Raw genomic sequence first — 24020 nt, 5'->3', positions numbered from 1 at the left:
AATAAGATTGTTGAGTTTCCAACGCAACAGTTATTTATATAATATAATGTATGTTATAAGGCCAAAAAAACGAAAATTTGCCGTTGCAGTTACTATAAATGATGATTTTTCGGAACCAACACCTGAACTGTCAAACGTGATAAGATGTGAAATTTGACACCATGGACCATCAATTGCGACAACACCAATACGGACAGCTAAAGCAAAGGTCATTGCTAAATTTTCTGAAGTAACAAAATCCAAAAACGTGTCAAAAATGAAAATGATGTGCAAAGACACAGGCGGTTAGAAGATATGCGAAAACGAAAATTAGAGCGTCTTAAAAATGAAAATGAAGAGCAAAGACACGCGCAGTAAGAGGACATACGACACCGAACAAGTGAGCGAGTCAAAAATGAAAATGAAGAGCAAAGAAACACACGGTTAGAAGAAAGGCGGCGGCGTGTCAAAAATGAAAATGAAGAGCAAATACACGCAGTTAGAAGACATGCTACATCGAACATGTGAGCGGGTCAAAAATGAAAATGAAGAGCAAAGACACGAGTGGTTAGAAGACGTGCGACACCGAACATGTGAGCGAGTCAATGAAAATCAACCTGGACAGCGAGAATCAACACATGTCAAAATTGAAAATGATAGCGATGATAATTGGGTTTAGGATGTTGACATGGATAAGGTCATCAATGCCTACCATATCTTTGTTAAAAAAAAACAAAGGCCCGGCGATATTTATTTCATAATGACGAAAGATAAGCCGAGGTAAAACGAAAAAAAAAACAAATTAAAAATGATAGCGATGATGATTGGGTTTTGGATTTCGACATAGATAAGGTCATCATTGCCTAGCATACCTTTGAAAATCAAAAATATGGACTAGATAAATCGTTGGAAGAAAAAGATTTGTTTGTTCCACTACCTGAAAAAATGAATGAAACATATGCCTGCAGATATATCTTTCATATTGATAAAAGACCCAATGCAAAAGAAAAAGTTTTTGCCCCACCCCCTGAACCATTAAAAGAAACACAGGTGGCCGTCAATGTCTACCATACCTTGTAAAATCAGAAACCTGGACTTGAAAAATCGTTTAGAGAAAAAGAAGGTTTTTCCCACCGGCTGAACAATTAAAAGAAATAAAGTCTCGGCAACATGTCTTTCAATGACATAATATAAGCCGAGGCAAAAGTTAAAGGTCCAATAAAAAAATATAATTTTACGGAGGCACCACTTCTAATTTAAGGTCCATTTGGACGACATGACATCAAGAAAAGGCTCAAATTGTCTGCGTTTAGAAGACAAGCGATAGTGAGAATCTATATATAGATGCTTTTCCGACTGCCGGTGCCTGGCGGCGAAGCCGCCGGGCTCTCGGTACTATATATATATATATATATATATATATATATATATATATATATATATATATATATATATATATATATATATATATATATATATATATATATATGCTATGTGAGGAAATATTAATGAATAAAGTAACATTAACATGAGCGAAAAAGTGGCATGAAATTGACTTGACATCTTTTAATCCGTTTTTTTCTCTCTTCTTTTGCTTGCTTCCTTATCAAACTGGTCTGGCTTCGATTTTTTACTTATATTCTATATTAATACGTCTAACCCCATAATTAATCCTATGATACAGCTTTTTACCATATTTATAAATTACTTGGAAAAGAAATTCCCAAATTTTTTTTTATGTAGAGAGCTATTTTAACATCTAAAAGAGACAGAAATAAAGTCATGTAATAAATCAAACTTAAAACAAACAGAAATTATTATGAATGAATAAAAGAAACCGAAAATGAACCGATATTGAAGTCAATAATAAATTCAACTTGAAATGATCATATATTTTTTACACTTGTTTTTTTTTTAGTTATAATGGGTCATTCATACGAAAAGACAAAACGCCGAAAACTTGAAAGCCTGTTTGAATGAAAAGGTCGGTAAAACTGAGGTTCGCAAATCGAGAATTGTCGGTTTATTATCACGAGTGGACTTCCCGATAAATCCAGAGAGTGTGTGTGCTTCTAACCAAGGTATCGAAGAGATACAGCGCATCGGTGTTTCGAAATCATATCGTGTATACTTCCGTTCGGTGACGGCTAAGTCTCATTATTTGCGTCATGGGATTCACATTGGCTACGAACATTTCCGGCTTACTGATTATAAGTTTTTACCGCGAATGTGCTACAAATGCGGGTCGCTAGAGCATATATCGTCGGGCTACTCTAGCGTGGAACGTTGTCACAAGTGCCTTGGTAGTGGACACTCTCATTCTAGGAACAACCCTTGCCAGAATGAACCTTGTTGCTTCCATTGTGGATCTCATGAGCATACTGGATTTAGCTTTCGCTGCAAACGGTTATTCGAAAAAGTTGCAAAGAATAAAAAATGATTAGTGCAAAGATTATATCTCTGAATCTGAATGGTTTTGGTGATAAACAACATGTATTGCAGTCTATGCTGCGCGATCTCGATATTTTGTGTCTGCAGGAGCATCGGATTCTGGACCTCTCTACTAATCTTCTTTCGAGCCTGTCGCAGCAGTTTAAGTATTTTTTATCTCCAGCTACACCTACAGGTGGACGCCCATCCGGAAGCGTTTGAATTTTTATTCGAGAGAATTTTCCAGTTTCCGTGTTTGCCGTTAATCGATATTTTGTTGCTGTTCGAATCCCAGGGATTATTGTTTTTTCGTGCTATTTACCAACAAATTATCATACTATTGATTCGGATTTTGATTTCAATTTTGCATGTTTAGAATTATCGCGATTTGTGGCGAAAGTTCCATCAGATTTCCAGTGGCTTATTTGCGGGGATTTTACCTGCAACATTGCTATCTCTCATGTCCGCTCCTCCGCTCTTTTATCTTTGTTTTCGTTTTTCACTATAGATTCAAAAGATACAGATTTTACGTATGTCCATAATTCTGGTTCTTACTCTAGTCTAGACCATGTGCTTGTTTCAGACGCAGCGTTATTACCACAGCCAGCCTGTTCATGTTGGATTGGATCTGCATATTAGTAACCATTTTTGCCTTTCTTTTCATTTAAGTATGCAAATTCTATATTTTAAAATTATGAATCGTTCTAGTCAAATTGTAAATAAAATGATCTGGGATCGGGAAAAAATGTGCAAATATCATGAAGAATCAGATGCACTTTTAGCTAAAATAATTGTAAATTATTCTAAGGATGTTGATCAAATTGATATTGATCTATTTTACCTTATATCTTGAAATTGTTCATAGTTTAAAAGTCGGGGCTAATAAAGCATTTAAGACTGATTCTTTCCGTCGTGGATCTCGTGTTTTAGATTGGAACCTTAACCCGATTTTAAAGCAAAGCCAAAAGAATGCATCTCAAGCTTGTTACCTTTGGAATTGCGCGGGAAAACCGCGATCTGGACCATTTTATGATGGTATGAAATTAACTAAACGCGTTTTTCGGGCTATGTTGCGTTTGTTGCGTTTGCATAATGAAATTATAAAAGATGAAATTGGTTCAAGGATTACTAGTGATAAGAATGAGCTTTGGAGTTTGGTTAATTCTAGACGTCTTAATAATAACTGTTCACCAGATTCTAATAGTTCTCTGAAACTAGATGATTGGATAACTCATTATAATCATGTTTTTTCATCCGGTGATGCGGCAGTTGAATCACGGCTTGAGTCTTTATTATCGGAAGAAATTTCAAAGCCCCGCCCAAATAGTAAAATATCCGTTTCTGTTGAAGATGGAACGGTAGCAATTAAAGCTCTAAAAAGTAAGCATTCTTTTGATCATGATGGTATACATTCAAACCATATAAAATGGGCATCTCCCAAAGCAATCCTTCTCCTCACTACTCTTTTTACTACTATTCTTTCTTCTGGAGTTCTTCCAACTAGCTTTTATCGTGCTACAACTTCACCCCTTTCAAAAAAAGGAGGGAATACGAATCGATGTTCTGATTACAGGCCGATTACTGTTTTTGCCAGATTAGTAAAGTTTTTTAGTTAGTTTTATTAAAGTATCTGGAGTCTTATAACCAAGGCCTGAATCAAATTGGGTTCCGCAAGGGTCTAAACATGGATGTTGCTCATACCCTCCTTTCAAGAATAATAGTCTTTCGTAAGCAATGGGATAGAGTTTATACTTTTGCGTTAGATTTTGCGGCGGCGTATGATTCAATTATCCATTCTTGGGCTATGACTGCGCTTCTGAAGAATAATGTCCCACTACCAGTAGTTTTGGTTTTAAAAAGTGGTATGGCTCCTCTCGTATTCGTATTAAGTGGAAGAATCAGTTTAGTGATTATAATGTTAAGTTATGTAGGGGGCTGAGACAAGTAAGCATTATTTCTCCTTTGATTTTCAATATTACTGTTTTGGGGCTATTTGATCAAATTCAATTGACTTTTATTTATGGTAAAGGTTATGTTCTGTCGTGGATTGCTTACGCAGAGGATTTACTCCTTTTGAGTCCATCGCTTCAGTCACTTCAACAAAATGTAGATTTTTTAGCAAAGGTTTTTAGTGAGCATGGACTTCGTTTTCGCCCTGAAAAGTGTTAGTTTTTAATTCTTGGTCCTAAGGCTAATGATCTCGTTAATTCAGAAATTTCTGTTCGTATTTACGATAGTATTTTAAAACATTTGGAATCTTTTTTATATCTTGGTGTGCCTTGTGGACTAACTTTAGCTCTATGCCGTGCTTCTATTTCTAAAGCAGTTTAAAGTAGAATAGCGTCTAGTTTCTTGACTTGACTTACTTGACTTAATACTCCTGCTGGTGGTCCAGCGTAGAGAGACACGTGACTCTTCGCCTCCATTCGGAACGGTCTTGTGCAAGCGTGACTGCTTCTTGTATATCAGTGCCGATCATTGAGAGGTACTGGGTGAGGCTGTCCCTCCATCTGAACCGGGGCCTTCCACGGGGGCGCTTCCAGCCATGCGCAGGGGGATCAAAATTGAAGAGAGTGCTGGCGGGTTTTTCTGCTGACATGCGGACCAAATGGCCGAACCACCGTAGGGTTCGTGCAGCAACCTGACGAGAGTTGGGGGTCTGATCTGTTAGTGCCAGCAATCGGGTGTCCGAGACGAAGTCGTCCCATCTGATCCCTTCAATACGTCTCAAGAACTTTGTTTGGGCCACGTCTATGGCATCACGAGCAGAAGCAGCAGCCGGCCAGGTCTCAGCACCGTAGAGAAGGACTTGGGTTACGGTGGTGTTGTAGATCCGCATTTTTGTTTTTCGGCTGATATTGGACTTTGACCACACTGAACGGCATAGTCGTGCCATAATTGATGCGGCTTTTCCAATGCGTGACTGAACTTCAGTTCGACTGAGCCTTTTTCCGTGATGACAGATCCAAGGTAGGGGAAAGACTTGACAACCTCGACGGTGTGACTTGATACGTTGAATGCTGGTGGGCTGGCAGTATTACATGAGGAGTCAGCGATCATTACTTTTGTTATCTACCAGCTAATATGTAATCCTACTTTCAGGACTTCCTCCGACAGTGTGTTGAGGGCCTCTTCGATTTCAGCTGCAGAAGTGCATACCAGAGAAATATCATGAGCAAAGTCGAAATTGTCTAAAACTCTGTTACAATACTTAAGTCTCAAGGGGAGCCGGTTTATGGTCCAATCCATGACATAGTCAATCACCGCGTTGAACAGTTTAGGAGCAGCAGCACAACCTTGCCGTACACCGCTATTTATTTCAAACAGTGAACTTCGACGACCATTAACCTGGATGGAGCTTTTTGTACCAATGTAGAGCGCCTTGAACAGGCGACAGTATTTGTCCGGGAGATCTGTTCGTTCTAGTATCAGCCAGAGAGACTCACGGTCGACCGAGTCGAAGGCTGCTTTAAAGTCAACAAAGGCGGGGTATGCTGTACGCTGGAGGTCACGAGCTTTCTCGATGACCTGGCGTACGGTGAAGTTCTGCTCGGTCATGGATCTGTTCGGCATGAAACCTGCTTGCTGAATCTGGTGGCACTTACGGATGAACTGGGTACTTCTATCTATCAAAGTCATGCCAAATAATTTGCCGGGAACCGACAGGAGGGTGATTCCTCTGTAGTTAGAGCAATCACTTCGACTACCTTTACGCTTCCATATGGGAAGGATTCTCTTCCTTTGATTCTTTTGGAATCAGTTCTTTTGTCCAAACGAGGGAAAACAGCATGCGCGGCCATAGTAGCTTTGGCAGTCCTGCAAATTTTAGCAGCTCCATGGTGATCCCGCAGGCTCCTGGTGCTTTGTTGTTTTTCATCCTCCTCAGAGCATTCTGTATCTCTTCTACAGAGGGTGGCTCAGGCTCTGGGAGATTTTCGCTTGTTGTTTGCTCAGCCGATGCGATTAGGTCGGGATCGACGTCGACTCTGTCGGCGTTAAGCAGCTTTGTGAAATGCTCCTTCCATCGATCAAGCTGCGCGGTTTCATCTTCGAGCATTACGCCGGAGGTGGATTTAACTGCTCCTATCTTTGGAGGTTTCTCCTCGCTGAGGTCTCTGACATGCTTGAAAAGCGACATGGTGTCATTTTTTCGTGCTGCATCTTCTAGATCATCAGCTTTTTTGTCAACAAATTGTTGCTTGTCTCGGTGGATAAGTTTGTTCCTGACCCCGTTTAACCGTCTGTAGGAGGGCATATCTCCGGCCAGCCGCGCTTTTCTGCGTTGCTCAATGATTCGCAAAGCTTCTTGCGACAGCCAGGGCTTTTTTGAGTACATCTTTCGACCAACGGTCTCAGTGGTAACCTCTAATATAATGTTTTTGTGCGTCTGCCAAAACGTGTCTGGGTCAAAAAGGGTATTCAGGTATACAAATCTGTTCTGGACTTCAACTAAATACTTGGCAGAGTTCCTCGGTTTTTGGTTTCTACATTCCCAATTTTGGTTGGTGACGTTTTATAGGCTGGGCTTTGAGTCGTAGACGGAAGTTCGCAGCAACTAATCTATGGTCAGTATTTCCGATCTTGGCGCAGCGATAGGTTCTGCACTTTGTGACTGATGACCGCCATCTTTGGTTGACTATAATATAGTCGATCATCTTTCGTGTGTGCCCGTCATTGCTATACCATGTTGACTTATGAATGTTTTTCCTGTGGAACGGGGTGTTTTTAATGGCCAGTTTGTGCATGACGCACAGCAGGAGGAATCGGGTCCCATTTTCGTTCAGAGAATCAGGGGTAACATGAACAATTACTGATTTAAAAGCTCCGCTGGGGTAATATACAGTTGCATTGAAGTTGCCTACCACGGCCAAAACATCATGAGAGGAAATCCGAGAGAGAGCAGCTGTCAGTGCCAAGTAGAATTTGTCTTTCTCATCTGTTGGAGAGACGTTCGTTGGTGCGTAGCACACAACAATCTTCATCTTCCCGGGTTAATGGTTGAAGCGGGCACTGAGTAGTCTATCTGATATTAGGTTGTGGGATATGAGGTATTTCTTTGCCGTCTTGTTTAGAAGCAGGCCTACGCCACTGCTTCTACGAGAAGTTTGGCCTGACCAAATCATCCTGTGACCAGAACTGGCAATTTCTTCATCGCCTGATCCCGTCAAGTGGGTTTCTGTCATTCCAAGTATGTCAATCCCAAATATCAACATCTCAAGCCCTAGAAAGTCTTTGGATCCGGGGTTTCTCATGTTTAAAACAATCCGGGTGGCTACTTTAGACCCATCTTGGTCAGCACGGTTCAATATATGGCTGGGGACGTGCCGAAGTCATTAGGAGTTAAAACGAATCGGATCCAAGGCTTGAGTAACATTTCTTTTCATTGCAATTGTTTTCAGGAGGAGGGTCGCAAGCCCAACCGTCCCTAGGCCTGGGTTCTGATTGACACCAGGGAAATCCTGGGCACTGAGAGACCCTGGGGTGGGCTCCACCCGCTCGGGTATATAATACAGTCGCTTTGCCTCAAATTTTAGTTTTTTCATCGCTTCTCCCGTTTTTTAGAATTAGAAAAAATTGCGCATGTAAAAACCACATTTTTTAATTTTGCTAAGTTCCTTTGCCGCTTTTCTAAATCTGAATCAAATACTTTTTTAATGAATACACATAAAATAAAAAACCCTGTTGATGTTTTGGAGAAAAAGCAAAAGAAATTTTTATCCAAATTAAATGTTTTTTCTCATAATTTATATAGAGGTGCGCACAAAGCTTAATTTATTTTATTTGATTTAATTTTTGAATGAAGTGTTAATTTTAATTGTTAATTTAATAACTATTGAATGAAGTGTTCATTTGTCTGGCAATTTTGACTGAAGGCCTTTGCGTACTTGTTGTTATATAGTTTAGAATAATTTTATGGCCTGTTGATTAGCGGTTATTATCTTTATTTATTTTTTTTACTCTTCGTATTCGGAGGAAATAAAAATTTTGAATTGAATTGAATATTGAAAACTTAAATACTTAAAAACTTGTTATAGTTTGGTTTGCTTTTCCCAGTCGATGTTATGAGGAATATAGAAACATACTGTTCGAAATACATGTTGTTTCCAGTGAAGCACAGATGACAGTCTAGCCTGATGGGTGTTTGAAGTGGCGGTAGCAGCATTCCTTTTATACTAATTTGTGCTCATTTTTAGCTTTGCTTTTTTATTGGTTTGAGTTCCTTTTCATTGAAGGCTTTAATTTTGCTCTTTTACTTTAAATAAAAGTTATTTAACTAATTCTTATAATATCTGGATTCTGATTTCTGAATACTAATTTATTTATAACATCATATCTGGAAAAACATAAACATTCAAAAAAAAGCCCGCACGAAATATGTTCCTAGTTGAAAGTTTAATATGACGTCCAGCATCGGACTTTTTATTCTTTTGCTTAAGTCAGTGTCTTTTCTTTTTCTTTTTTTATATGTTTCTTTTTATATTATCCTTTGGACTTTAATCTAAATTTCTTATTTTTCTTCCTGCACTAAATTCTCGACCGAAATATTTGCATTTCTCTCTTTTTTCCACTGGCTGTTATTTGCCTTGTTTTTTTTTCTCCGTTTTCTCTTTTTGTGACGCTGGAAGTGGACTTCTGTATCCGTTTCGTATCATACTGATAGGAATTTACAGAACTTCATTTTAAGTCTTCTTAATAGATGTGTTATTGATATTAAGTTGGGAACCATTTTTACATATTTCCTCCTAAAATAATTAATACAATCCTATCAAGCCATAGTCTACATCCAGAACGTACTAACATGTGTGCATACTAGCCATGCATAATATCCGTGCTCGCCTTAATGTTGATCCAGAAACTAGAATATACTTAAAACTTCTCATCTAAGCTTGAAATGTTTATTTTTACGATTTTTTTTCAGTATAATATTCAAGGAAACATATTAAGGTTGATGTATTACTATGATATCAGGGAAAGGTTTGTCAGGGTCTCTTGGTGAACTTCGTTTGCTTCATACTATCCTCTTTTCCCATACGAGAGCTGCCTCGCTGATGACCGTTGGTGATCGCTAATGACGTTTCCCAGTTTCTAAACCTGAAAGTAAGGAGAGGTTTCTGAGACTGAAAATATATAAATAAATTCGTTTATTGATATTCTTTTTTTTATATTATTTACATATTATAGTTGTACTTATATAACAGAGCCATTTGTGATTGTTAACAACCTGTCCCACTTCCTAAAGTTTAACGTACCAAGAACGTCAAAATTAGAATATATTTTGCCCTAGACTTCTTACGAGGAAAGCGCAATTTTCTAAGATTTTCTTTTGGTTTTCATGAAACTATGAAGTTTTTAGGACAGTACCACAGTTTTTTCAGTGTTGCCACGTTGAACTGGAAAAATGGATAGGCAAAACTTATTTATTAAAATTTACATCGTTTTTGTAAAAATTCAAACATTAACAATCTGTTGATTCGCGAAGAAAACCACACCTTCAACGGGAAAATAAGACATTCGTAAGCTATTTATAAGTTTTAGCTTATTTTGGAAAATTATGCATCCATGTTTATTTTTTTATTTTTTTAATTTGGAGCCTGTTAACACCAAAAACGGAAGTGCTAAAATTAAATCCCCGACTTTTCTATTTTTCGCGCTACATATGGCTGCGTAAGTTTTCTAACAAATTCAATCAATCAGATTACATTTTTCATCTTCGGCGTACTTGGTATTTTCAAATAAAGAGACTATCGAGAGTCTAAAAAAGAGCACACAAACTAATAATATTTAAATGATAGTTTATATGTTTATTCAATTGAATTTATGTTCTCTTCTGAAGACAACTATTGGTCGTATCAGTTCACTTATCAATACTTATAACATAAATACAGATATGATACATCAATAAAGCGCCATACAATAAAAAGCAATACTTGCTAGAGGGCGTTTACAGAACAATTATAAAAAAAAGAAAATTGGTGCGGACAAACAACAGAAGAGAAAAGAAAGTCTAGGATATATTTGAGAATAACAAAAAGGTATATGGCTACCTACTGAAGATTATGACCGTGATTTTGAAAAAAGGTGATAAGAATGAAAATGGTAATTATAGAGGCATTAGCCTGGTTTCTGTAGGTAGAAAATAACTTAGTATGATGATACTTTTTAGACTTAGAGATGCTGTAGACAAAGTTTTAAAAGAAGAACAGTGAGGTTTTATTCAGCTGATAAGAGGTTTACCGAAGCTCTTATCCTTGTATGGTATACCAGACAAATACATTAAAGTAATTAGTGCTATATATGATAATAACACTGCTGTGGTTAAAGACCTTGGCAGAATTATTAGCAAAGAACGGGGGAGCAGTGAAGATGTTAAAAGGAGAATTGCCAAGGCTCAGAGTGTTTTTCACAGTTGAATAATGTTTGGAAGAATAGAAAGATAAGTCTGCGAACAATAGGTTAGAATATTGGAAAAACAGTGGTTCAAAAATGGTTCTGAAGCTTTGGCGCTCCGAAAAACATAGGAAGATTTGCTAGATGTTTTCCAGCAAAATTGCCTACGGATTGTTTTGGATACCTGACTGACTGACCGTATTTTGAAGAGAAGGCCGTACGAAAAGTGTGGTTCAATCCCGTTTTCTGGGGCTATTGGTTGAGATGGCTAGGGCACGTTTTGCAGATGAAGGATGACAGATTTTCCTTTTCGGTCAACCGTCTAGGGCTAAACGTAAAATAGTTCGCGGTTGAGGTGGGAAGATTATTTAGAAATATTTAGGGAAAATGGAAACTTCCTGGGAGAGTGTAAGGAGGAAGGCTTTGAATAGATTGGGATGGTGTAGGAGCGTGCGTAGCTGTGTTGGTCTCAAGTATCTTGGTGCTGCAGTGAGTTTTTAGTAGTAGTAGCAGTAGCAGTAGTAATATTATATGGCTACCCATACAGAGCAGATGAAGGCATAAAACTCAGCTGTCCAGCCGGCATATGCTGCAATCCTTAAAAAAAAAGTGTCGGGAATTAGACGTGTCTTGATTCGTGACTATGGGGATTTGAATAGAAGACAGTGGTAATCACAAGGAAAATTTTGATTGTTTCATAAATTGTATTTAATTCGCTTGAATTGTTTTCTACTATTCGAAAAAATTTCTGGGAGAAACTGAAGACGGATCAGCACAAAAACCAAATTTATCGGCCATGATAAAGTTTGGCCTGTAGGACATCTGTATCATATGCCTTTTATCTGTGATATAGGGTTTCAGAATTTAATTGCTTGGTAAATAAGAGGTCTTTGGGGTGAATCCAGAGGATGATTTTAGGGGTAACTTCCCACAGAAGCTCAAAATTTGCACTAATTATAATGGTGGGGGGGGGGGAATGCCACGAATAATTTACAAAAGAAGTTCAAACTATCGCTTTTTCACTGGATGAAAAAGCCATTACAGAGACTGCTGACTAATTTTTTTCCGTTTAAGAAATATAATTCTCTTCTAGAAACAAGCCATGCGTCAACGCTGATTTTAAAAAGTCAACTAGGGTCTGAAAAAGGCTCACCAGAAATAGCATTTGACGGAATTTGGATCGGGATTCTTTCTTGAGATCTCGAAACAGGTCTGTTAGAGTAACACGTCAAGCTAGATCCGGCCACAAACGTAAGTTCGAAGAACTAAACTAAAAATTGGTGGTGGAGAATTATCAATGAAGCTTTACCCTCATCTAAAACTACCTTCCGTCAATTAATGTCGATGAGGTAATATGTATTCTGGTCAGGAAAGGTGGATGCCTTTACAAACGTTTTTCAACTTGAAGACGCTGAAGTCTCCTCTATTCCCTTTCCGCAACAAACAGATAAGAAGACAAACAGAGTAAACATAATTGGTAGAACAAGTGTTAAGAACGTTCAATCAACCGTATATCATCAATGGTTCAAGACACGACATCCCTTATCATTCTTAAGAGATGTGCTCCTGAACTCGCCGGTCCCCTTGCCTTTCTGTTTCATTAATGTTTTATACCGGGATCCTCCCCCAAAGTCTGGAAACTTGCTCGTGTAGTCCCTGTACCAAAAGCAAATAATGACCCTAATAATGTAGAATCTTATCACCCAATCCAATCATGTCCCCAATCACCCAAAAGTTTGTGAGGATGTCATTAATAGGACTCTCAATGAGTTCGTTGAATCTCATCGGTTATTGGCAGACAAACAATATGGTTTTTGTGAAAACGGGTCAAGATTAGACGTCTAATTGAATAGTAACAGGAGTGGGATGACTTCCTGTCTTAGGGACATGGTACTCTCCTTCCCACTTTTAGCATCATAAAAGCCATTGATCACGTGCTGCATAAGGGACTTCTTTGTGTGCTATAAAAGCCTCTTGGGTTGATGGTCGGCTATTAAAGGAGCTTTGTCTGTCAAAGTTGGTTACGTGTTGTCCTTGATGATTTGTTTCAACAGAGCATCTATTGCTGTCAGGAATACTCCAAGAAAATATTCTTGGGCCAACTCTTTTCAAAGTTCTCATAAATAAACTAGGCGATAGCCTTGTGAAACTTATCACTTTGTTGATGACATGACGATAGAAGTCGTCATTGTGAAAGGCAAAGAACAAAGCAAACCCCATAAGAAGCTTCAGGTTTGTCTGGAGAAAATTGAGGTGCCGGTAGATGCGTAACTCGTAAGTTTTAGTGGGTTAAAAAAAATGAAAGAGCTCTTAAAGTTGGAAAGCGCAGGATGTGAGGATTCTCCCTATTTTCATCTTTACATATGAGGCAATAGAAATATCCAATGTACTTTACTTTCTTGGAGTTCAGATGTCGCATGGGCTGAACATCTCTTGAAAACGAAATCCTCCTGCTCCAGGAACCTAAAAGCCATCATAAAATGCAAAAACCTCCTGGCGATTTCATTTTGACACTATTCACGTCTTGCATGAGACCAGTCATTGGACACCCATGTCCTCTCTTTGCAGGTACTCCAAGATGCAACAACGCTCCTCCTTAATGTGTTCAAAATTGAGTAGTTCGCGCAGCAACTTCCAGCATCTCTGATGTCAGACTCTTGCAGTCAATCCAAGATTGTTCCGACGCGGTATGTTCCTTCCTTCGTCATAGGAGCTGTCAAAACCCTTTATGGATAGAGTAAAGCCTTTGCAATGAACTTTCGAAACTATAGATCGTCAAGTTTACCTTGTGCAGCGTAAAGCCCGCCAGAAATACTTTAAAATGATTTTTCCCGACGGTCCGTCACCACGCGGAATGCACTGCCAGCAGAGGTAATTCTGTAAAATCCTCTCGAACCGTTCAAGAGAAGGTATAACAAATATCTTTGAAATAAAAAGTGATGTGATTACCAGGAATAGTGAAAAATCATCACTTAGGACATAGGAAAGCTCTTATTGATGTTCTAAGTAAAGATCACCAATTAGTAGTTTCAAAGGTTAATTTACAGCTGAAATTTCGGAAGGGTAACTATCTCCCGGGAAGTTATGATCTTGGTAGATTCTAGGATGAGAATTTGAGAGAAAATTTCCAGGAACAGTTGAATACTAAACTTAAGAGTTTAAAATTGATAATGTGGAATATGGTTGGAATAATCTTAGAAAAATAATTTGTGAAGTTGTTGAAGGTGTCTTAGGGAAGAAAGCTAGGACTGCGGCTAAGAATATTAGTGAAACAGCTTTAGGTTTAATAGACAGGAAAAGGGGCTTGTACAAGAATTATCTGAGTGATAGATCATGTGAAAACAAAAGGAAAGTAAAGAAAGTGGAGAAAGCATTAAAATATGAATTAAGGAGGTGTGAAGTGCAGGCCATGGATAAAATTGTCGAGGATCTGGAAGATACAGTTAGACGGCATGATAGTAAAATATTGTACTGGCATGTTAATAAATTGAGAGTGAGTAGTCAGTCCGGACTTGGCCCAGTTAAAGATAGGAAAGGGGCCAAAATTAGCTATAAGGAAAGATTTCCTTATAGCTTATTCCTTATAGAACAGTGCGGTTTTTAGAAAAGGTAGAGGATGTGTCGACCAAATTTCCACTCTTAGGTAAATAATCGAGAAGTACCTGAGTTGTCAAACACCTTTGGTCCTCAGTTTTGTAGATTATGAGCAAGCGTTTGATTCTGTTGATAGAAGAGCTTTGGTAAAGGTTTTATCCGTGTATGGTATACCAGACAAATACATTAAAATGATTAGTGCTATGTACGAGAATAACACTGCTGTGGTTAAGGTAAGAAATGAGGTTAGCAGCTGGTTTCGCATTAAATCAGGAGTTAAGCAGGGTTGTTTTCTATCCTCTTTTATATGGATTATTTTGAAGGACTTTATCTTAAGGAACACAGGAAAGGAAATGGGAGACCACGGAAAAGTCTCCTGGACTTAGATTGTGCTGACGATTCAAGCATCCTAGATGAAAGTGTGAGCAACGTGAATGAACTTTTAGAGGTTTTGCAAGTTCAGGGTACTAGACCAGGTTTGAAAATTAATGTTAAGAAGACTAAGTCACTAAGGCTAGGAATAAGTGAAGATGAAAAGGTGGCGTTGGGTAATGAAAACATTGATCAGGTAGGCAGCTACACTTACCTTGATAGTATTATTAGTAAAGATGGAAGGAGCAGTGACGATGTTAAAAGTAGAATAGCCAAGGCTCAGAGTGTTTTTTCACAGTTAAAAAAAGTTTGGAAGAATAGGAAGATAAGTCTGCAAACCAAGATTAGAATATTAGTAGGGACCTATCATGAGCTCCCATTGCTCACCCCTGCTGCCATCTACAATTTAGTTTAACGTTGACAGGACATAATTTATGGTTTTTGTCACTGAGAATGAAAAAAACAGGATTTTTCTCACTTGAAAAATAGGATTTTTCTCACTTTTATGGATGTTTCTTGAACGGTTATGAGTGTTAGTCAATTTATTTGTTGTTTTTCATGGATGTCAACAGCAATTTATGTATGTTTTTATGGTTTTTGTAACTGAGAATGAAAAAACAGTATTTTTCTAACTTGAAAAAATTTGATTTTTCTCACTTCGATGGATGTTTCTTGGATGCCAACAACAATTGAAGGATGTTTCATGGTTGTCAATAGCAACTTATGCATGTTCTTATGGTTTTTCTCACTGGCAATGAAAAAACAGGATTTTTCTCACTTTGATGGATGTTTCTAGGATGGTTATGAGCGTTAGTCACTTTTTAAGGTTTTTTTCAATGAGAATGAAAAACAGAATTTTTCTCACTTTGATGGATGTTTCTTGGATGTCAACAACAATTGAGGGATGTTTCATGGTACTCAACAGCAATTTATGCATGTTTTTATGGTTTTGGTCACTGAGAATGAAAAAACAGGATTTTTCTCACTTGAAAAAACAGGATTTTTCTCACTTTGATGGATGTTTCTTGGATGTCAAAATCAATTGAAGGATGTTTCATGGTTGTCAATAGCAATTTATGCATGTTTTAACGGTTTTTCTCACTGAGAATGAAAAACAGGATTTTTCTCACTTTGATGGAGGTTTCTTGGATGGTTATGAGTGTTAGTCACTTTTTCTGGTTTTTGTCACTGAGAATGAAAAAACAGGATTTTTCTCACTTTGAAGGATGTTTCTTGGATGTCAACAACAATTGAAGGATGTTTCATGGTGCTCAACAGCAATTTATGCATGTTTTTTATGGTTTTTGTCACTGAGAATGAAAAAACAGGATTTTTCTCACTTGAAGCATCCATCCTTTTCACCCACAACTTTACTTTACAGCTTTTTGGATACCTCAACACCAAGCAATACCTTTCAAAAGGCATTTCAGAGCAACCCCTTTTTCTTAATGTCCCTCCTAAACCCATTTTACAAGTTGAACTACCTATCCTTTTCACCCAAAAGCTTGGTGTTGAGGTATCCAAAAAGCTGTAAAGTAAAGTTGTGGGTGAAAAGGATGGGTACTTCAACTTGTAAAATGGGCTTAGGAGGGACATTAAGAAAAGAACTTGCTCTTAAATGCCTTTTGAAAGTATTGCTTGGTGTTGAGGTATCCAAAAAGCTGTAAAGGAAAGTTGTGGGTGAAAAGGATGGATGCTTCAAGTTGTAAAATGGGTTTAGAAGGGGCATTAAGAAAAGAACTTGCTCTGAAATGCCTTTTGAAAAGTATTGCTTGATGTTGAGGTATCCAAAAAGCTGTAAAGTAGAGTTGTGGGTTAAAAGGATGGGTACTTCAAGTTGTAAAATGGGTTTAGGAGGAATATTATGAAAAGAAGTTGCTCTGAAATGCCTTTTAAAAAGTATTGCTTGGTGTTGAGGTATCCAAAAAGCTGTAAAGTAAAGTTTTGGGTGAAAAGGATAGGTAGTTCAACTTGTAAAATGGGTTTTGGAGGGACATTAAGAAAAGAGGTTGCTCTGAAATGCCTTTTGAAAGGTATTGCTTGGTGTTGAGGTATCCAAAAAGCTGTAAAGGAAAGTTGTGGGTGAAAAGGATGGATTCTTCAAGTTGTAAAATGGGTTTAGAAGGGGCATTAAGAAAAGAAGTTGCTCTGAAATGCCTTTTGAAAGGTATTGCTTGGTGTTGAGGTATCCAAAAAGCTGTAAAGTAAAGTTGTTGGTGAAAAGGATGGATGCTTCAAGTTGTAATATTGGTTTAGAAGGGACATTAAGAAAAGAACTTGCTCTGAAATGCCTTTTGAAAAGTAAAGAAAACCTGTAAAGTAAAGTAAAGAATTTCCGTATGTCAATTGGCGGATATAAGAAAGTAACATTTCCAGAGAAGTTAGTACTCAAAGAGAATGCTAACATAAAAATAATAGTTGATGAAGAGGGACAAATTCTAGCTAATGGTTCTGGTAAAATGTTACCCGCTGATAGATATTATCGTCATCTTACCGGTGTTAGCATTCGAATGAAAGCAAAGGGAAATAGAAGACATGCATACTGCTGCACCAACATCATAAATCATGTCTTGTCTACGTGCCAGAACTATTACCTCTGTAAAAATAATGTGATAATAGACAATGAAATCACAGTCAAAATAAAAAGAGCATTGGCAGCCAATATCACTAATGAATGTCAAGATAAATTAATGGAGAATAAAGTGTAAGTGAACATTATTGCTACTAAAGATCATAAGGTCATTGAATTAAATAATTGCAAGGATTAAATGTGTATTGAACCTGTATTTGACATCCCAGTAAAAATTGTATATGACTCGATATGGAATAATGATTCTTATCCAAGTGGTTATGAACTAAGAGAAGTGAGTAACTCCGGTGTCAAGAGAAAATCTAATGATTCATTTTATGGATCAGAATCAAAAACGTTCAAAGTGGCTCAATAATATTAATAGTATCTAATAATGTATGTAGTGTAGTGTCTTTTATGTTAATATTCTATATGGTGTTATTTCAATAAAAATATTTTATGCATTACTTTGTTCTATTTCTATTATTTTAGGATACGTTAACATGTCAATGCTTAGAATGTGCTTTTTGGATACCTCAACACCAAGCAATAGTTTCAAAAGGCATTTCAGAGCAAGTTCTTTTCTTAATGTCCCTCCTAAACCCATTTTACAAGTTGAAGTACCCATCCTTTTCACCCACAACTTTACTTTACAGCTTTTTGGATACCTCAACACCAAGCAATACTTTTCAAAAGGCATTTCAGAGCAAGTTCCTTTCTTAATGTCCCTTCTAAACCCATTTTACAACTTGAAGTACCCATCCTTTTCACCCAGAAACTTTACTTTGCAGCTTTTTGGATATCTCAACACCAAGCGATACTTTTCAAAAGGCATTTCAGAGCAAGTTCTTTTCTTAATGTCCCTCCTAAACCCATTTTACAACTTGAAGTACCCATCTTTTTCACCCACAACTTTACTTTACAGCTTTTTGGATACCTCAACACCAAGCAATACTTTCAAAAGGCATTTCAGAGCAAGTTCCTTTCTTAATGTCCCTCATAAACTCATTTTACAACTTGAAGCATCCATCCTATTCACCCACAACTTTACTTTACAGCTTATTGGATACCTCAACACCAAGGAATACTTTCAAAAGGCATTTCCCAGCAAGTTCTTTTCTTAATTTCCCTCCTAAACCCATTTTACAAGTTGAAGTAGCCATCCTTTTCATACACAATTTTATTTCACAGCTACTTGGATACATCATTCCCATTAAATACTTTTCAAAAGGCATTTCAGAGCAACGTCCTTTCTTAATGTCCCTCCTAAGCTAATTTTACAAGTTGAAATACCCATCCTTTTAACCAACAACTTTACTTTACAGCTTTTTGGATACCTCGACACCGACCAATACTTTTAAAAGGCATTTCAAAGCAATTTCTTTTCTTAATGTCCCTTCTAAACCAATTTTACAACTTGAAGCATCCATCCTTTTCACCCACAACTTTACTTTACAGCTTTTTGGATACCTCAACACCAAGCAATACCTTTCAAAAGGCATTTCAGACCAAGTTCTTTTCTTAATGACCCTCCTAAACACATTTTACAACTTGAAGTACCCATCCTTTTCACCACAACTTTACTTTACAGCTTTTTGGATACCACAACACCAAGCAATACTTTTCAAAAGGCATTTCAGAGCAAGTTCTTTTCATAATGTCCCTCCTAAACCCATTTTACAACTTGAAGTACCCATCCTTTTCACCCACAACTTTACTTTACAGCTTTTTGGATAGCTCAACACCAAGCAATACTTTCAAAAGGCATTTCAGAGCAAGTTCTTTTCTTAATGTCCCTCATAAAGCCTTTTTACAACTTGAAGTACCCATCCTTTTCACCCACAACTTTACTTACCACAACAATACCTTTCAAAAGGCATTTCAGAGCAACTTCTTTTCTTAATTTCCCTTCTAAACTAATTTTACAAGTTGAAGTACCCATCCTTTTCACAACAACTTTACTTTACAGCTTTTTGGATACCTCAACACCAAGCAATACTTTTCAAAAGGCATTTCAGAGCAAATAGGAAAAGTTATATTATGAATGTGAATATTTTCCGGGAAGATAAAAAGCTTCATTTTATTTCTAATTTTCTCAACGAGGTGAAGAAAAGTTCAAGTTCTCTTCTGAATTTTCTAAATGAAAAAGAAATAAGTTACAGATCCATTCTATTTTTTTCCAGAGAAAATAAAAATTTTCCACTACAGTTCAGATTTTCTCAATAAAAAAGAAATTAGTTATTGATCAATTCTATTTTTCCAAATAATATAAAAAGGTTTCAATTCAGATTTTTCCCCAAAGACATAAATTTAAAGTTTTCATCCAAATTTTGTGTAGAAGATATAAAAGTTACACATTGATCGTGAATATTTCACTATGAAGATAAGGAGTTCCACTTTAATTCTGAGATTTTTCCCAAAGACATAAACAAATTTAAAGTAATGTTCTAAATTTTAGCGTAGAAGATAGGAAAAGTTATACTATGAATGTGAATATTTTCCAGGAAGATAAAAAGCTTCATTTTATTTCTAATTATCACAACGAGGTGAAGAAAAGTTCAAGTTCTCTTCTTAACTTCCTAAATGAAAAAGAAATAAGTTACAGATCCATTCTATTTTTTCCAGAGAAAATAAAAATTTTCCACTTCAGTTCAGATTTTTTCAATAAAAAAAGAAAATAGTTATTGATCAATTCTATTTTTCCAAATAATATAAAAAGGTTTCACTTCAATTCAGATTTTTCCCCCAAAGACATAAATTTAAAGTTTTCATCCAAATTTTTGTAGAAGATATAAAAAGTTACACATTGATCATGAATATTTTACTATGAAGATAAGGAGTTCCACTTTAATTCTGAGATTTTTCCCAAATACATAAACAAATTTAAAGTAATGTTCTAAATTTTAGTGTAGAAGTTAGGAAAAGTTATACTATGAATGTGAATATTTTCCAGGAAGATAAAAAGCTTCATTTTATTTCTAATTTACTCAACAAGGTGAAGAAAAGTTCAAGTTCTCTTCTGAATTTTCTCAATGAAAAAAGAAATAAGTTACAGATCAATTCTATTTTTTTCTGAAGAAAATAAAAATTTTTCACTTCAGTTCAGATTATCTCAATAAAAAAGAAATCAGTGATTAATCAATTCTATTTTTCCAAATAATATAAAAAGGTTTTACTTCAATTAAGGTTTTCCCCAAAAGACATAAATTTAAGGTTTTCATCCAGATTTTGTGTAGAAGATATAAACAGTTACACATTGATCGTGAATATTTCACTATGAAGATAAGGAGTTCCACTTTAATTCTGAGATTTTTCCCAAAGACATAAACAAATTTAAAGTAATGTTCTAAATTTTAGTGTAGAAGTTAGGAAAAGTTATACTATGAATATGAATATTTTCCAGGAAGATAAAAAGCTTCATTTTATTTCTAATTTTCTCAACAAGGTGAAGAAAAGTTCTCTTCTGAATTTTCTCAATGAAAAAGGAAATAATTTACAGATCAATTCTATTTCTTGCGGAGAAAATGAAAATTTTCCACTTCAGTTCAGATTTTCTCAATAAAAAAAGAAATTGGTTATTGATCAATTCTATTTTTCCAAATAATATAAAAAGGTTTCACTTCATTTCAGATTTTTCCCCAAAGACATAAATTTAAGGTTTTCATCCAAATTTTGTGTAGAAGATATAAAAGTTACACATTGATCGTGAATATTTCACTATGAAGATAAGAAGTTCCACTTTAATTCTGAGATTTTTCCCAAAGAAATAAACAAATTTAAAGTAATGTTCTAAATTTTACTGTAGAAGATAGGAAAATTTATACTATGAATGTGAATATTTTCCTGGAAGATAAAAAGCTTCATTTTATTTCTAATTTTCACAACAAGGTGAAGAAAAGTTCAAGTTCTCTTCTTAATTTTCTCAATGAAAAAGAAATAAGTTACAGATCAATTCTATTTTTTCCAGAGAAAATAAAAATTTTCCACTTCAGTTCAGATTTTATCAATAAAAAAAGAAATTAGTTATTGATCAATTCTATTTTTCCAAATAATATAAGAAGGTTTCACTTCAATTCAGGTTTTTCCCCCAAAGACATAAGTTTAAAGTTTTCGTCCAAATTTTTTGTAGAAGATATAAGAAGTTACACATTGATCATGAATATTTCACTATGAAGATAAGGAGCTCCACTTTAATTATGAGCTTTTTCCCAAAGACATAAACAAATTTAAAGTAATGTTCTAAATTTTAGTGTAGAAGTTAGGAAACTTTATACTATGAATATGAATATTTTCCAGAAAGATAAGAAGCTTCATTGCATTTCTAATTTTCTCAACAAGATGAAGAAAAGTTCAAGTTCTCTTCAGAATTTTCTCAATGAAAAAAGAGATAATGTACAGATCAATTCTTTTTTTTGCAGAGAAAATGAAAATTTTCCACTTCAGTTCAGTTTTTCTCAATAAAAAAACGAAATTAGTTATTGATCAATTCTATTTTTCCAAATAATGTAAAAAGGTTCCACTTCAATTCAGATTTTTCCCCAAAGACATAAATTTAAGGTTTTCATCCACATTTTAGGTAGGAGATATAAGCAGTTACACACTGATCGTGAATTTTTCACTATGAAGAAAAGAGCTCCACTTTAATTCGTAGATTTTTCACAGGGAATTAAACAAATTTAAATTTAGGTTCTAATTTTCAACGTTGAAGTCAGGAAACTTTACACTATGAATGTGAATGTTTTGCAGGAGGATGAAAAGCTTCATTTTATTTCTAATTTTCTCAACAAGGTGAAGAAAAGTTCAAGTTCTCTTCTGAATTTTCTCAATGAAAAAAGAAATAAGTTACAGATCAATTCTATTTTTTCCAGAGAAAATAAAAATTTTCCACTTCAGTTCAGATTTTCTCAAAGACATGGAAAAATTTAAAGTACTGTTCCAAATTTTTCATAGAAGCTAGAAAAAGTTATAATTTGATCATAAAAAGTTAACTCAATTCCGAATTTTATTAAAGAACTTACAATTCAATTCTAATTTCTCCAGAGAAAAATAAAAATCTTCCACATTAGTTTTTTTAAGTTCATCAAGACATAAAGAAATTTAAAGTTCTATTCTAAATTTTCCGTACGACTTTTTGAATAACTTCAAGTTGTAAAATGGGTTTAGAAGGGACATTATGAAAAGAACTTGCTCTGAAATGCCTTTTGTAAAGTATTGCTTGGTGTTGAGGTATCCCAAAAGCTGTAAAGTAAAGTTGTGGTGAAAAGGATGGGTACTTCAAGTTGTAAAATGTGTTTAGGAGGGTCATTAAGAAAAGAACTTGCTCTGAAATGCCTTTTGAAAAGTATTACTTGGTGCTGAGGTATCCCAAAAGCTGTAAAGTAAAGTTGTGGGTGAAAAGGATGGATGCTTCAAGTTGTAAAATTGGTTTAGAAGGGACATTAAGAAAAGAACTTGCTCTGAAATGCCTTTTCAAAAGTATTGCTAGGTGTTGAGGTATCCAAAAAGCTGTAAAGTAAAGTTGTGGGTGAAAAGGATGGGTACTTCAAGTTGTAAAATGTGTTTAGGAGGTCCATTAAGAAAAGAACTTGCTCTAAAATGCCTTTTGAAAAGTATTGCTTGGATTTGAGATATCCATAAAGCTGTAAAGTAAAATTGTGGGTGAAAAGGTAGGTTACTTCAAGTTATAAAATGAGTTTCAGCGGGACATTAGGAAAAGAACATTCTCTGAAATGCCTTTTGAAAAGAATAACTTGGCATTGAGGGATTCGAAAAGCTGTAAAGTGCAGTTTTTGGTGAAACGGGTGGCTACTTCAACATAGAAAAATTGTTTAGGAAGGACGTTGAGATAGAAACTTGCTCTGAGATTCCCTTTGATAAGTACTGCTTGGTGTTTTGTTATCCAAAAAGCTGTAAAGTAAAGTTGTGGGTGAAAAGGATGGGTACTTCAACTTTAAAAATGGGTTTAGGAGGGACATTAAGAAAAGAACTTGCTCTTAAATGCCTTTTGAAAGTATTGCTTGGTGTTGAGGTATCCAAAAAGCTGTAAAGTAAAGTTGTGGGTAAAAAGGATGGATGCTTCAACTTGTAAAATTGGTTTAGTAGGGACTTTAAGAAAAGAACTTGCTCTGAAATGTCTTTTGAAAGGTATTGCTTGGTGTTGAGGTATCCAAAAAGCTGTAAAGTAAAGTTGTGGGTGAAAAGGATGGGTACTTCAAGTTATAAAATGGGTTTAGGCGGGACATTAAGAAAAGAACTTGCTCTGAAATGCCTTTTGAAAAGTATTACTTGGTGTTGAGGTATGTAAAAAGCTGTAAAGTAAAGTTGTGGGTGAAAAGGATTGGTAGTTCAACTTGTAAAATGGGTTTAGGAGGGACATTAAGAAAAGAGGTTGCTCTGAAATGCCTTTTGAAAGGTATTGCTTGGTGTTGAGGTATCCAAAAAGCTGTAAAGTAAAGTTGTGGATGAAAAGGATGGATGCTTCAAGTGAGAAAAATCCTATTTTTTCATTCTCAGTGACAAAAACCATAAAAACATGCATAAATTGCTGTTGAATACCATGAAACATCCTTCAATTGTTGTTGACATCCAAGAAACATCCATCAAAGTGAGAAAAATCTTGTTATTCATTCTCAGTGACAAAAACCATAAAAAGTGACTAACACTCATAACCATCCAAGAAACATCCATC

At 35.9% G+C, this 24020-nt stretch overlaps 4 protein-coding genes across 4 annotated transcripts in view; all 4 read right to left on the bottom strand.

The window, feature by feature from the left end:
- Positions 1-912: 912 nt before the first annotated feature.
- Positions 913-5248, bottom strand: LOC148939768 (uncharacterized). The gene is made up of 2 exons (XM_089106444.1): positions 4818-5248; positions 913-916 (listed from the first exon to the last, which is right to left on the bottom strand). The coding sequence occupies exons 1-2, from the start codon at positions 5246-5248 to the stop codon at positions 913-915; spliced, it is 435 nt and encodes a 144-aa protein (XP_088962570.1).
- An 870-nt stretch (positions 5249-6118) lies between these two features.
- LOC148939767 (uncharacterized) lies at positions 6119-6745 on the bottom strand. The gene has a single exon (XM_089106443.1). The coding sequence runs from the start codon at positions 6743-6745 to the stop codon at positions 6119-6121; it is 627 nt and encodes a 208-aa protein (XP_088962569.1).
- Positions 6746-6893: 148 nt separating this feature from the next.
- LOC148939766 (protein CFDP2-like) lies at positions 6894-7391 on the bottom strand. The gene has a single exon (XM_089106442.1). The coding sequence runs from the start codon at positions 7389-7391 to the stop codon at positions 6894-6896; it is 498 nt and encodes a 165-aa protein (XP_088962568.1).
- Positions 7392-9345: 1954 nt separating this feature from the next.
- The window catches only part of Tdc2 (Tyrosine decarboxylase 2), a 210053-nt gene continuing 195378 nt past the window's right edge, over positions 9346-24020 (bottom strand). Inside the window, exon 14 of the mRNA XM_089105998.1 lies at positions 9346-9501. Within this exon, the coding sequence (XP_088962124.1) occupies positions 9390-9501 (112 nt within the window). The 3' untranslated portion in view covers positions 9346-9389. The remainder of the gene's footprint in view (positions 9502-24020) is intronic.

The sequence above is a fragment of the Artemia sp. Qi Xiang Cuo genome, chromosome 20 (assembly GCF_049724085.1).
Source record: "Artemia sp. Qi Xiang Cuo chromosome 20, ASM4972408v1, whole genome shotgun sequence".
NCBI classification, from domain to species: domain Eukaryota; kingdom Metazoa; phylum Arthropoda; class Branchiopoda; order Anostraca; family Artemiidae; genus Artemia; species Artemia sp. Qi Xiang Cuo.
This window is presented reverse-complemented; position numbering and strand designations above follow the sequence as displayed.